The 14,096-nt window shown below is 38.1% G+C and overlaps 1 protein-coding gene across 4 annotated transcripts in view; it reads left to right on the forward strand.

The window, feature by feature from the left end:
* Nucleotides 1-14,096, forward strand: part of MTMR2 (myotubularin related protein 2) — a 104,649-nt gene that overhangs the window by 59,590 nt on the left and 30,963 nt on the right. Inside the window, exons 2-6 of one of the 4 annotated variants that reach the window (XM_059708094.1) lie at nucleotides 1,244-1,325; nucleotides 5,307-5,382; nucleotides 11,469-11,507; nucleotides 11,752-11,846; nucleotides 12,005-12,115. In XM_059708094.1, the coding sequence (XP_059564077.1) occupies nucleotides 5,337-5,382; nucleotides 11,469-11,507; nucleotides 11,752-11,846; nucleotides 12,005-12,115 (291 nt within the window). In that variant the 5' untranslated portion in view covers nucleotides 1,244-1,325; nucleotides 5,307-5,336. Of the gene's footprint in view, nucleotides 1-1,243; nucleotides 1,326-5,306; nucleotides 5,383-11,468; nucleotides 11,508-11,751; nucleotides 11,847-12,004; nucleotides 12,116-14,096 lie in introns of those variants that run through there. The other 3 variants (XM_059708091.1, XM_059708095.1, XM_059708093.1) reach the window with 3 other exon arrangements.

The raw sequence follows: 14,096 nt of genomic DNA on the forward strand, positions 1-14,096 counted from the left end.
CTTTTTCTATAAATTTGTGGAGCAATTTTTATGGTTGCCCTTCAACATAAATGCTGTTTTCTGAATAATCAATTTAGTTCTTAATTCCAACACAGATTTTGTTTCTGCTATTACATTTTTAAATTTTTTGCAGTCATTCTTTATATGACCCATTTCTTAGTCTCAGTGTGTCTATCCTTATGGCGTTTGTTCCTGTTCCTTAGGAGATATGGCTGATTTCCTTTTGAGTATGCCAGCTAGTTTATTAATGTTTCTTGTAATGTATATCGGAAATTATTTTCAGAAGACTGCTCTTTTGTTGAGCATCAGGCTGATAGTTCCTTTTCCTTGTCAAATAATCTTTTCTTCTAGGTCCCCCCCCTTTTTTTTATGTTTGATGAAAGATAGCCATGTTCAAAACCAGTGATGGCCAACATATGTAGGGTATGGGTTGCCCTCCGCCTTGCTCTGTTCACTTGTTTGAGTTCTTTTTATATCTGTGGCTCTAATGTGACTTGTTTATATATAACCTCTGGTGTATACCTATTGTTAAAAGTCTGTCACCTAGTGTAGCTTTTCTGGACAAAGATGGGATCTTGTCTTGCCTTCTCTTCATTGCCCTTATTCTCTGACATTTTGGTCAGAAAGTATACTGGTATAAGAGAGCCTGTGGCTCTCAGTATGCACTGAGTTCTCTGTCTCTTTTCTCACATTATAAAGCTTTACTTCTTAGACCTTTTATGTTACCATGTGCCTCTTCCAGAACTACCTTCCTCTCCACTCCTGTATACAATACATATATATTCTTCGATATGCAAATTCCTTCTGAAAGTAGAAATACAGAAAGAGAGGAAGGCGGTCACGGGGAACAACACTGTAGCAGCTACAAGAAAGTACACCTCTGAAATAAAGGAACTACTGCCCAGCTTTATAAGGGATATAATCTTTGTATTTCCAAATCACGTGGTAGATGATGGGCAGAAGATAAAGACTTTCACATGGGGATCATTGTTTGATTTTTTTTAAAAAAAGATACTGTGTTATTATTTGTATCTTTCTTAATCTAATTATGTTGTTTTCATAATCAGTAGAAATTCTTACCAGAGTTTGGTAATCAGTTTAGTCTCAATTTTTATTATTTGTATTAGGAAATGTTTATTGAGTATATGTTATGTCAACACTGATATAAATGCTTTAAGTTATTAACTAATTTAATTTTTATAAAATCCTTTTGTGGCATACTATAATTATTATCATTTTATAGATGGGAAAATGAGGCAATAAAGTTGGACACCCAGAGTAAGAGTACCTAGCTAGCATGTAGAACAGTCAGGATATGAGTCCAGGTAATTTATATATTTGCAAATTGCATTTTTATCTTGTTTTTCTGCATCCTCACAGACTCAGTCTGCTTCCTTTCTTCCTGCCTCTCTCCTTCCTTCCCTGTTTCTGTCTCTTCCTTTCTTCTATGACTATGTTACATATTAGGAACTGGCAACTAGATGTCATTAAAACATATGACCTTATTGAGTTTTAGAATTTGGAATATAAAAGGCACATATGTATTTTAATTCTTTAGGTACTGCAGTAAGATTACTTTATGAGATAAAATATTAAACTTTCAGAAGTGTGAATTTGTTCAGATTGCAGATTTATTGAACAGAATTAATTTGTTCTTTGTAGTTCTTAGCTTATTGGTCTTAGTTGAGCACTGAGCTATGGTAGTGATGCCTACTCCTTCCTAAGCACCTGACTTAAACTAAGGGATAATTTTTTTTTTATTGAATGATTTTTAGAGAGAAAGGAATGGCGGGAGGGGAAGAGAGAGAAAAAAAGGAGAGGGAGGGAGAGGGGGGGAGAGAGAGAGAGAGAAAGATTTGTTTTTCCACATATTTATGCATTCACTGGCTGACTTCTATATGTGCCCTGACTGGGGATTGAACCTGCAACCTTGGGGTATCAGGACGACCCTCTAACCAAGTAAGCAACCTGGCCAGGGCAAACTAAGGAATAATTTGGTTCTCAGGAAGAATTAGATTATGCTCAATCCAAGCACCACTACACATATGGCTGTTGAGCACTTGAAATGTGGCTGGTCTGGATTGAGATGTGTTGTGTATATAAAATACACTCTGGATTTTGAAGGCTTGGTATAAACAAAAAATATAGAATGTCTCATTAATATTTTTAAAATATTTGTTGCATGCTGAGATGACAGTAGTTTGGATTTATTGGATTAAATGAAATATATTAAATCACTTTTGCCTGTTTTTCTTTCTTTTTTTAAATATATATTTATTGATTTCAGAGAAGAAGGGAGAGGGAGAGATAGAAACGTCAATGATGAGAGAGAATCATTGATTGGCTACCTGCTGCATGCCCCCTACTGGGGATTGAGCCCGAAACCTGGTCATGTGCCCTTGACCAGAATTGAACCTGGGATCCTTCAGTCCACAGGCTGATGCTCTATCCACTGAGCCAAACTAGCTAGTACTGTTTTTATTTTTCTAATATGGCTTCTAGACAATTAAAAAGTACATATGTAGCTCTTGTTACATTTCTTTTTTTCTTTTTTTTTATTGCTTAAAGTATTACAAAGGGTATTACATATGTGTCCATTTTTCCCCCCCCCCCCCTAGACAGTCCCCTAGCCTCCCCTATCCCCCAGTGTCTTATGTCCATTGGTTATGCTTATATGCATGCATACAAGTCCTTTGGTTGATCTCTTACCCCCTTACCTCCTGCCCCCCAACCCTCCCCGGCCTTCCCGCTGCAGTTTGACAATCTGTTTGAGGCAGCTCTGCCTCTGTATCTATTATTGTTCAAAAGTTTATAATGGTCTCTATTATCCATGAATGAGTGAGATCATGTGGTATTTTTCCTTCATTGACTGGCTTATTTCACTTAGCATAATGCTCTCCAGTTCCATCCATGCCGTTGCAAATGGTAAGAGTTCCTTCCTTTTTAGAGCAGCATAGTATTCCATCGTGTAGATGTACCACAGTTTTCTAATCCATTCATCTACTGATGGGCACTTAGGCTGTTTCCAGATCTTAGCTATGGTGAATTGTGCTGCTATGAACATAGGGGTGCATATATCCTTTCTGATTGGTGTTTCTGACTTCTTGGGATATATTCCTAGAAGTGGGATCACAGGGTCAAATGGGAGTTCCATTTTCAGTTTTTTGAGGAAACTCCATACTGTCTTCCATAGTGGCTGCACCAGTCTGCATTCCCAGCAGCAGTGCACAAGTGTTCCTTTTTCTCCACATCCTCTCCAGCACTTGTCGTTTGTTGATTTGTTGATGATAGCCAGTCTGACAGGTGTGAGATGGTACCTCATTGTTGTTTTGATTTGCATCTCTCGGATGATTAGTGACTTTGAGCATGTTTTCATATGTCTCTTGGCTTTCTGAATGTCCTCTTTTGAAAGGTGTCTATTTAGGTCCTTTGCCTTGTTACATTTCTAATGAGTATTTAAAAGTGTATAAGATAGGGTACCTCTTCCCTAGGAGTCCGGTGGGGAAGAAGATAGGCACTTAAAGTGGGTGGTAATTGCCAGTTTGGAGCTCATGCCCAGGAGAGATCTAGCCCAGTTTTGAGGGTCTACAGAAGGTGTCCTTTAGGGCAGTTAGCACCTTGTGTTTTCTTCCTTTTTAACCTTCTATTGAGGATTTTTAAGTCTACTTTTTGGATTGAAGTAAATACAAGTCAAAAGCTTTAAGAAATGTTTGAGAATCATTTATTTTAGTGGTATTGGTTCTCACTCTAATGAAACAAACCAAGGTTAAAGTAGAAGGCATGTCTGCTTACAGAGACCACTGCTCAGAACTGGCTGAGACAACGAAATGGATGGTGGTGCTACTTGTTAAGTATGGAACGCAGGTCAATTTAAGATCTGTTGAGTTCAAGGTGTCTGTGGGACATATAGATGGGGAGGAACATTAGTCAGTTGGATGTGTAGAAATAGAGTCCAAGAAAAATTTCCGCTGACAATGTAATTGATATTAGATGAAGTCAAAGAGTATGAGATCATCAGGAAGTGAGTAAAGTGAAAAATGGACAAACCTCTGAGGAACAGGAAAGGTTAAGGCAGCGGTTCTCAACCTGTGGGTTGCGACCCCTTTGGGGGTCGAACGACCCTTTCACAGGGGTCGCCTAAGACCATCGGAAAACACACATATAATTACATATTGTTTTTTGTGATTAATCACTATGCTTTAATTATGTTCAATTTGTAACAATGAAATAGGGGGTCACCACAACATGAGGGACTGTATTAAAGGGTCACGGCATTAGGAAGGTTGAGAACCACTGGGTTAAGGAAAAGGAATGTAAAGGTCATTGAGAAAGAATGGCCAGGGAGATGTGCAGATAGTGTCAAAAGTAGCTAAGAAATAAAAGTGAAGATGGAAATGTCCATTGTCTTTAATAATTAGGAGGTTATTGGGAAGAAAGTGGGCTCCCTCCTGGAAAGGGTTGGGTTATGTGAAAAACCAGATTGCAGAAGGTTGAGGAATTAATGGGAGGTAAAGAATTGTTGACAATGAAGTTTATTGTTTGGGAGTATAAGGGGTGGAGTGGAGTGGCTTGAGGTAGCTTGTGTTTAATATGTGATGTGAGAGTGTGTGTGTGTGTGTATGTGTGTGTGTGTGTGTATGTGTGTTCCTTCTCTTGTTGTAAATCCACTAGAAAACTGGACTTACATTCTTGGAATCCAGTGTAGCATCTTTCTTAAGGGAGCTAATTAGTAAAACATTATTGATCATGATTTTGATTAACTTAATATCTCTTTTTCAACAAGATTCTTTATCAACATCATTTCTAAATTCTCTAAATGTTAAATCTACATAAAAGCTTGATTTTGTCTGAGTTAGAATACATTAAGGCCTTTAGACCTACCTTACTGGAAAGAAATTGGGCTTTGTAGTCCACTAAAAACTATAATTCAAATCTAGATTTTGACACTTTTTAGCTATGTGATCTTGAACTAATTGTCACTTCTGGCCTTTTCTTCCTCATCTAGGATTGAGGATAATAACACCTAACCTTAAAGGGTTGTGTAGGATTCAATGAGGAAATGTGTAAAGGGTTTTGTATATAATACCTTATACTAAGTAGGCATTCAGTAAAAGCTCTGTAGAAAAATTGCAGCTTTATGTGTTACACACGCCAAAACTACAGTTTTTATAATTTAAAATAGTATGTGTAATATAATGTTATAACTTTACATAAGAGCAAGTATACTTAGTTGAAATTCAGCAAAAAATTAACCTTTAAGTAAAAAATATTTCTTTTCTTGTCCCCTCCTCCCCTTTCCAATCCAGGTCCTGAGGGAGTCTAACAAATTAGCAGAAATGGAAGAACCGCCCTTGCTTCCAGGAGAAAATATTAAAGACATGGGTCTGTAATGGTATTTTTTGCTGAATTTCCTTCTCCTTTCTGACTATAAAGACTATTCAGAACACCTTTCACCTCCACCCCTTTCACTCTCAATATACAGAGAGCAGGCTTACTGTCCGAAACACCTCCTGTCCTGTAGCACTCTTTACTGCTAGCCTTCCCAGCTATAGCCTAGGCTTAGACCTGTTGGTTTTGTTCGTATTTGGACTGCTGGGAAACATACAAACAGAATATTCTGCTGTTTCTCTGGTTTGCTTTATTTTCATTGAAAATAAGTGATTTGAAAAAATACATTGCTGAATTCTGTGAAAGAAAATGTCATTATTTTGAATTGCCACAGGAAGATAGTGGGTTGCCTTGATAAAAAACATTGAATTGCCACTTTGTACAAGTAATTTTTCTGAAATCACTTTCTGTCCTCTTTCTTTATTTTTTTCTACTCTGATTAAACTCAGCTCAGTTTTTGGGTGAAAATATTTCATCTCCATTGCAAAGCAAGCCATTTGCATATGGGTGTGTGCCTTTCTTTGTCCAGCCTATAGAACAAAGCATTAACTTATTGCATGAACTAGAAACTAGAAACTTGCATTTAAGCTTTTTTTCTTTTGTCTTCATGATTTTACTTTATTTATTTATTTATTTATTTATTTATTTAATTCTTTATTGTTTAAAGTATTACACATGTCTCCTTTACCCCCCCCCCCCCCCTCATTTCTATCATATGGTAGAAAAGGAACCACCCCCCCTACCCAATCTTCATGATTTTACTTTAAAATACCCATAGCTCTTGAGAAAGTAATATAATAGGAGAATAAAGTAAATGGTTATTAACCTGGCCAGTGTGGCTCAGGGGTTGACTGTTGACCCATGAACCAAGGGAGTCACGATTTGATTCCGGGTCAGGGCACATGCCTGGGTTGTGGGCTCGATCCCCAGTAGCAGGCATGTAGGAGGCAGCCTATTGATGTTTCTCTCTCATCAATGTTTCTTTTCCTCCCTTTTTCTTCCTCTCTCTGAAATCAATTAAAACGTATTTAATAAAATAAATGGTTTCTTAGCCTAAGTAAAACCACCAAAAAAAATTTTTTTTAAAGGACTTAGTAAATGCTTAATTTTCCTTTTCCAGGTGTTATTTTCCTGTGTAAAACTAAGCAAGCCAAAAGGTAACTACCTCCAAGTGGGGTGGAGAGAGAGAGAGAGAGAGAGAGAGAGAGAGAGAGAGAGAGAGAGAGAGAGAGAGAGAGAGGACTGACTCTGATGTGAGAGAGATACATCAACTGGTTGCCTTCCCGCATGTGCCTGGACTGGGGCTGGAGATCGTGCCTGCAACCGAGGTAATAGGTTTGTGCCCTGGCCCTATATTGAACCCACAACCCTTCAGTCCGCAGGCTGATGCTCTAACCACAGAACAAACAGGCTAAGGGCAAGAACTCTTTTTTCTGAACTCTGCTATCCAATCAATTACCAGATCCAGAGGAGTTGATCTCTAAGAATTTCTTGAATTTACCTTTTCCTCTTGGGTTTCATGAGCCCTTGGCATCATATTTATGTGTATTTAATGTCAGGTACCTATGAGAATCTTCCAGCGGAGATATCTAGGAGAGAGATTTTAGGAGATTAGGAGAGAGATCAGGGTTGGAAGTCCATATTTTGAAATAATCAGAACATGGATATTAGTTGAAAAATGGGAGGAGGAAAATAAATCAGAGAGTGTAGGGAGTGAGAAGAGGGCCAAGAACATAGCTCGGTAAATGTTTTGGAATCATATGGTAGAAAAGGAACCAGGGAAGGAAATCGAGGAGTGAAAAGTGTGATAGAATATAAATTACAGAGAACCACACTATATACTTACCTTTAAATAGGTACTTTACTTTCCCACTTCTGCATATTGGAATAGGTTTTTTCTCTGCATTGAGTTCTGTCTTATTATCCCTACCCATCATTGGGGCACAATTCACAAGCCTGTGTTCCTTGAACCTTCTCTGATCTCATAGCTGAATGGACTTCCTCTTCTCTGTACTAGAGCACGCTTTTGTGCCTCTCTTTCTGCACAGATTGCATGTTGTCATGTATTACATTTATTTGGATCTATTTTTTATCCTTATAGGTATTTATTCTCAAGGCCATTATAGTCTGTCTCCTGGAAATTATTATGGATTCTTCCTCTGTGAACTCAGTGAAAATTTGAGATTAGTAAACCTAAGCTCTTTTGGTATGATTAGGCAGTATTAGTATTGCAGGTTTAGAGGAATATCTAATATACTAAATAAAATAATTCTGATTCAGAATCATCTATATAGACTTGAATATTGTGCAAAAATTAAATACATTGAAGTACAAAGCTAGAGTAATGTTGAATATGTTAATTTATGTAGAAAAGATGTTTGATTTTTAGTTGGTCTAATGTCAGTCTGTAGTTTATATGTTTTTTTAAAAGCTAGAGTAGTGGTAGGAACATGAACAGAATGCTTTAGGGAAGTAGCAAGCTCAGATACTGTGGCTTGGGCACATCAACAGTAGAGGTGGCCTAGGCTGCAGTGTTGCAACCTTTGACACAGGAGACAGACTATGCTACTCTAGTGGCCTCTTTGCACGATGTGGTTGGAGAGAGATTTGAATTTGTAGACAGAGGAACTGCATTCAGGTCTTAATCTTAGCAGTTACTGGTTCTGAAACATTAGGCATTTTATTTTACTTCTCTGAGCCCCGGTATTCTCATCTAAAACTTGTAGTTAATTCTAGGTCTTACATTTAACACATTAAGCACCCAGCCTGTTTTGTCTTCTGGACAGAAAGTATAGTGTCAGTCACCGGTGACTGGGCGCTTAATGTGTTAAGGGTTGTTATGAAGATTGAAGGAGGGAGGTACTCAGATGAAAAGTACTTTATAAACTCTGAAGTGCTAAGCTGTCAGTGCTGGTTGTTATTACTGTCATTTGCTCTGGAAAGGTGCCTGCTCACAGTCTCCCTTTTACTTGGTACAAGCCCTGCTAAACGTAAACTCTTTTCTCAGAGTGACTTAGCTGTCTCCAGCCTGAGGAGGAAGAGTAAAGTGGACGGAACAACACAGAGCCTATTGATGATAATAGTAACATGGGAATAAATCCTTGTATAATACTTTTAATTTTGAAAGCACTTTCACGTGTATTATCTCATGATATGCTACGTATCCGGTCATCTGGTTGTCCGTTTAACCAATCAAAGCATAATATGCTAATGATATGCTAAGGCCGCTCAACCGCTCGCTATGACGTGCACTAACCATCAGGGGGCAGACAGTTGACTGGTTGGTCGACCAGTCAATGGTCTGACCAGTAGGTTAGCTTGCCGCTGAGGTCTGGTTGATCGGGACTGAGCAAGACAGGCTGGACATGCCCTGGAGCCCTCCCGCGGTCCCCCCTACCTCCTGGCTGGCCAACCTCCCGTGTCCCTCCCTGGCCCCAATCGTGCACCCGTAGGGTCTCTTGGCCTGGCCTGCGCCCTCTCGCAATCCAGCACCCCTCGGGGGATGTTGGAGAGCTGGTTTCGGCCACACAGTGGAACGAACAGTCACTATGACATGCGCTGACTACCAGGAGGTAGATGCTGAAGCAGGAGCTGCCCCCTGGTGGTCAGTGCGCTCCCACAGGAGGAGCACCGCTCAGCCAGAAGCCGGGCTCATGGCTGGTAAGTGCAGTGGCAAGAACCTCTCCTGCCTCCGTGATAGCGCTAAGGATGTCCGACTGTATCCCCCAGGGCTCATGGACTGCGAGAGGGTGCAGCCTGGGCTGAAGGACCCCTCCTACCCCCTAGGGCAGCCGTGGGCAAACTACGGCCTACGGGCCGGATCCAGCCCATTTGAAATGAATAAAACTAACTAACTAACTAACTAACTAACTAACTAAAGCAAAAAAAAAATGAAAAAAATGACTTAAAATATTGAAAATCAAGTACAAAGGAGAAATTAATTTGATGTGAACCCTCAATAGCGATGATAATGTCAAATTTGAGGTAGAAATTATCTGGATGTTCTTTTAGCTGGTAAACATTTTCAATACCAGTCTTCTTAATTTCTTATTACTAACATAATTTTATTATAAACCTATAAGTATATATGTTGTATGTTACTAAAATTATAAAGACATTGCTTTGAAATAAAGCTATCTGCTGATTGGAAAAAAAAATAAATAAAAAGACCGTACCCTTTTATGTAATGATGTTTACTTTGAATTTATATTAGTTCACACAAAAACTCCATCCATGCTTTTGTTCCGGCCCTCCGGTCCAGTTTAAGAACCCATTGTGGCCCTCCAGTCAAAAAGTTTGCCCACCCCTGCTCTAGGGCATGAATTTCGTGCACCGGGCCTCTAATTTTAGAATAAAGGGGTAAGTGTAACAAAAGCATCAGACAAGGAGGGACATACTCTGTATCGGAATATAGAATAATAAGGTTGATTTACTTGTGTAAGAAAATGGCTCTGCAGGGAATCCAGAAATGATTTTACTAACATGAATAAAGCTTTCATGGTTGAGGTAGAAATTCATAAAGTTAAGAAAATGTATGCAAGGCAAGTTTGTGTATCTTTCTATAATGATAGGTTTGTTTAATTTTAAAAGTTTTCCTCTAAATGACATGCATTGGAAACAATGATTTTAAAAATATTGTTCATACTTGAACATTCCCAAAGGAACTGTTTTGAAATGTTAGAAATGTTGGTTAGATTAGTCTCTTGATCCTGAGCTGAGTAGGCAAATGCACAGAGAGAGGACCTGTAGCACACAGGCATTTACATTTTTTAAAAATTTAAGTTATTTATTGTTTAATGTATTACATAAGTCTCCTTTTTCCCTCATTGACCTCTCCCTGGTCGCCCCCAACACCCAGGGCATGTCCTCACCCCACCCCACCCCCATCTGTGTCCATTGGTTATGCTCATATCATGACTTCCTGTCCAGTCATCTAAAAACTTCACTCTTACCCTTTGAGACAGCATGGAGGGACCTGGAGAGCATTATGCTAAGCGATAAAGACAAGTCAAAGAAAAAGACAAGTATCACATGATAGCACTTATATGTGGAATCTAATAAAAATAAAATGATGAAAAAAGCATTCAGAGACATTGAAACATGCAACAGACTAATGTATTTCAGAAGGGAGGATGGAAAGAGATTAAACAAAGAACTTAAATGTATATATGCATAGCCCATGGACAAACAATAGTGCAGGGAATCCTGGGGAGAGGGTGGGAGTGGAGTGGAAGGGATTAATGGGTAAAAAAGGAGGAATATTTGTAATATTTCCAACAATAAAGTTTAAAAAGAAGAAAAAATCAGTCTCATTTAAGAATAATAAAAAGCTACTCTATCATGAATTCCATACAAAGCAGTCATTTCTTCAAAGTAATAACTAAAAAGCAAAGTCAGGAAGTTGCAATACCTTATTAAATGCATTTCATGTCCCTAAGTTTTTCCAGAAACTGCTTGAGAGGTCCTTATGAATTTGTTGCTCCTAATTGTGCCCTACTTCCTTGGCACAGTGAAGATATTTCTTTATTTGCTGATTGTTACAATAGTGATATTGCAGGAATTTATGAATATTTTAAGAGATAAAAAAACTTTATATTGGGCGTTATGAATTTTACCATATTAAATATTATTTTGAGGTATTGGTTGGTAGCTGAGTTAAGTAATGCATGTTTTTAAAAGCCTAATGCTGTATAGATTTGTCATACATCATTTAATAAAGCATTACTTGTGATTATTTCTCCACAAAGTTGGACATCAGTTGCTTGGTCAGGAATATAATATCCTCTTATTACACTATTATTTTTCTAAGAGATTATATTTCATATGCACTTCTCCCCTACAATACTTTCCCATAAATATAATCAGGTCGGAAGTTTTTGGTATAATATGTTTCAGCTACTGTATTTTTAGAGATATGTGGACAGACTAGACTGTGGCCAGAAGACCAGCAGATTGGCAGAGTGATGTTGAAACTGTGATAAGATGATTGGTGACTGTGACATGAGACATTTACTGTTAACCACCATTACCACCACCCCTTCACCCACTGCTCCAACTGCCACCTCTATTCTATCCAACAGGGGGAGTGGCTTCTCTGTTTCCTTCTGTTCTGTCTCAGGGTAAGGGACACCCCTCTGCTTCTTCAAGTCCTTCACATTTATTTTCGATTTCTTCCCATGATTACTGCATGTTTGGAAGCTTGGATTTGGTGTCTGTGTTTACTTTAAATCATTGATTCTGTGATTTTTGAGCATAAGTTAGAATAGCAGTCAGAATTCTATTACATTTTACTTGTGAAAAGATGAGAGTGCAGTTTTTAATGGTGCATACTCTATAGTAAATTGTGGACCTTTCTCTTTTCAGCCAAAGATGTAACTTATATATGTCCATTCACTGTTCCTGTACGAGGAACTCTGACTGTCACAAATTACAGGTTATATTTCAAAAGCATGGAACAGGTAAGTCTTGTTGGGTTGGATTTTTATGTGTACATTTCTGTATTGTTTGCAGACAGTTTTAATCATTTTTAATTAAAGCATTACCAATTAAAATTTTTCTCAGCTATAATTGTACAATATTCATTGCTCAGTTTTGTTTTTCTCTTTCCTTCCTTTAGGATCCCCCATTTGTTTTAGATGCTTCTCTTGGTGTGATAAGTAGAGTGGAAAAAATTGGTGGTGCTTCTAGTCGAGGTGAAAATTCTTATGGATTAGAAACTGTGTGCAAGGTAAATTTCATAATATATGTGCAGTTTTATTTAGTATGGAAAACTTTCTATTAATTAGAACTGGTTACCAAATATCTAATGGATCTTGGAAATGTTATTCTCGTAGAGGAAAACAACATTTAAGAGTAATAAAAAGCTGCTCTATCATGAATTAGACATGAATTCTTTTGGACCCAATAAAATGTACTTTAACATTCATTGTTTCATGTTGAGCCTCATAAAAATCCTGAAATAGGCATGATAGACATTATTACCTTAAACTTACATATTAGGAAACACAAGGATCTGAGCAGTGAAGATATGGCACTTTGTAGTGGAAAAACTGGTTATGATACATTCATCATCAACAGTCTTTCCTCCTCCTAGTTTTCATAATTTTTCTGAAACAATCATGGGGAAAACTTGATATTTAGACCTTTCCTGTTTTCGTATCAAACTTGCATTCTTTAAATGTATTGATACTTGAACTAAACTTAGATTGTTACAATTTTAGCGCTCAGTCACAGATACTTAATACCACATGCCACTTTGCAGGTCACTGTTCTGCTTACTATGGCCTAGTCAGTGCTCATCTCAGTTCTGGATCACTGTTGTCCTTTTTTCTGGTCTGCCTGTGCCAAAAGTAAAAGCAACAGTGCATGCATAACTTTTAAGATTCTTTCATATGCTAATCTTTGTGAATCTATCATTAAAGGTAATGACTTAGTAATTATTTTTTGCTTTTCCATTATAGTCAGAATAGCTCTAAGAGTGTAATAACTGTCAACCCTGGGTCAAGCGCACTGCCTCCTCGTCACTCCTCTGGAGTGTAATAGTAAATAGAGCATAGGCACCAAGAGAAAATGAACGAGGGTGGCTCAAATCTCGATAATTTCAAGTGCAGTTTTTTTCATAGACAAGACCATTAACAAGCCCAGACATTTGTCAGGGCTTTTGCTGTGGTAGTTAGAGAGTGCTCTGCGGTTAACACAGTGCTTAGGGACATCGCTACTGTTGTTAAGGTACTTACTGAGAGAAAATAAGGTATCAGCGTAGCTTCCTGCACATGTTTGTTTTATAGGATGGTAGGGCTAACATTCTAGTTTTAGGTCAGATTTGTAATAAAATGTTCTATTTTTTCATGTACATTGTAGTGTGACGTTTGTGTTTGGTTTTATAGAACAGGGTATATTAAAGCTATTTTGAGTTCTGCCTAGATTAAAACACTTAAATAAAATGAAGTCTTGAAATTATTTCTAATCCCAAATTTTTTACTAGCTGAGGTAGCTCAGTCAGAGCATTGTGCCGATACGCTAAGGTTGTGGGTTCGATTTCCAGTCAGGGTACATACAAGAAGCAACCAATGATGCATAAATAAGTGGAACAACAAATTGATGTTTCTATCTCTGTCTCTCTCTCTCGCAAATCAAGAAATAAAAAAATTTTAAAAAAGACAAAGAATTGAAGACAAATAATGTAAGGGAACCTTGGTCTTTAGATCTAACTATAGTGCCCAGATGATACCAACCAAACTGTTCAGAGTTGATCTGCCAGTAGATGGTTGAAGGACTTGGACACGGAGTGGAGAAAGACGTTTAGGCAGAGTTTGGTTCTAGCGGTGTAGTAGCAGGAGACTTACAAAGTGGAGAGCATTATGCTTCAAATACAGTATCTCTAATCTCCAGTGTCCACTTTTATGGACCTATCTTCAGTCCATAAGCAGTGGTAAATTTTCTGTCCTCTGAATTCTGCCTTTTTATTTTTCTCAGTGAAGTGTTGTAATTTCCCTGCCTTCAGAAGATGTCTGAATGTGCCCCACATTTACAGATCTTAACATTTTCTTCCTTCTCCTCCTTCTCCCCTGCCTATCCCCCTCCCCCCTCCTCCTCTTCCCAGTTCTTTAAAGCTTTTTAAAGAAAATTGATTTTGGCCCTGGCCCATTTGCTCAGCACTTAGAGTGCTGGCTCAAGGACCAAAGGGTTACGGGTTCAGTTCCCAGTCA

This window comes from Myotis daubentonii, chromosome 9, assembly GCF_963259705.1.
Source record: "Myotis daubentonii chromosome 9, mMyoDau2.1, whole genome shotgun sequence".
Classification (NCBI taxonomy): domain Eukaryota; kingdom Metazoa; phylum Chordata; class Mammalia; order Chiroptera; family Vespertilionidae; genus Myotis; species Myotis daubentonii.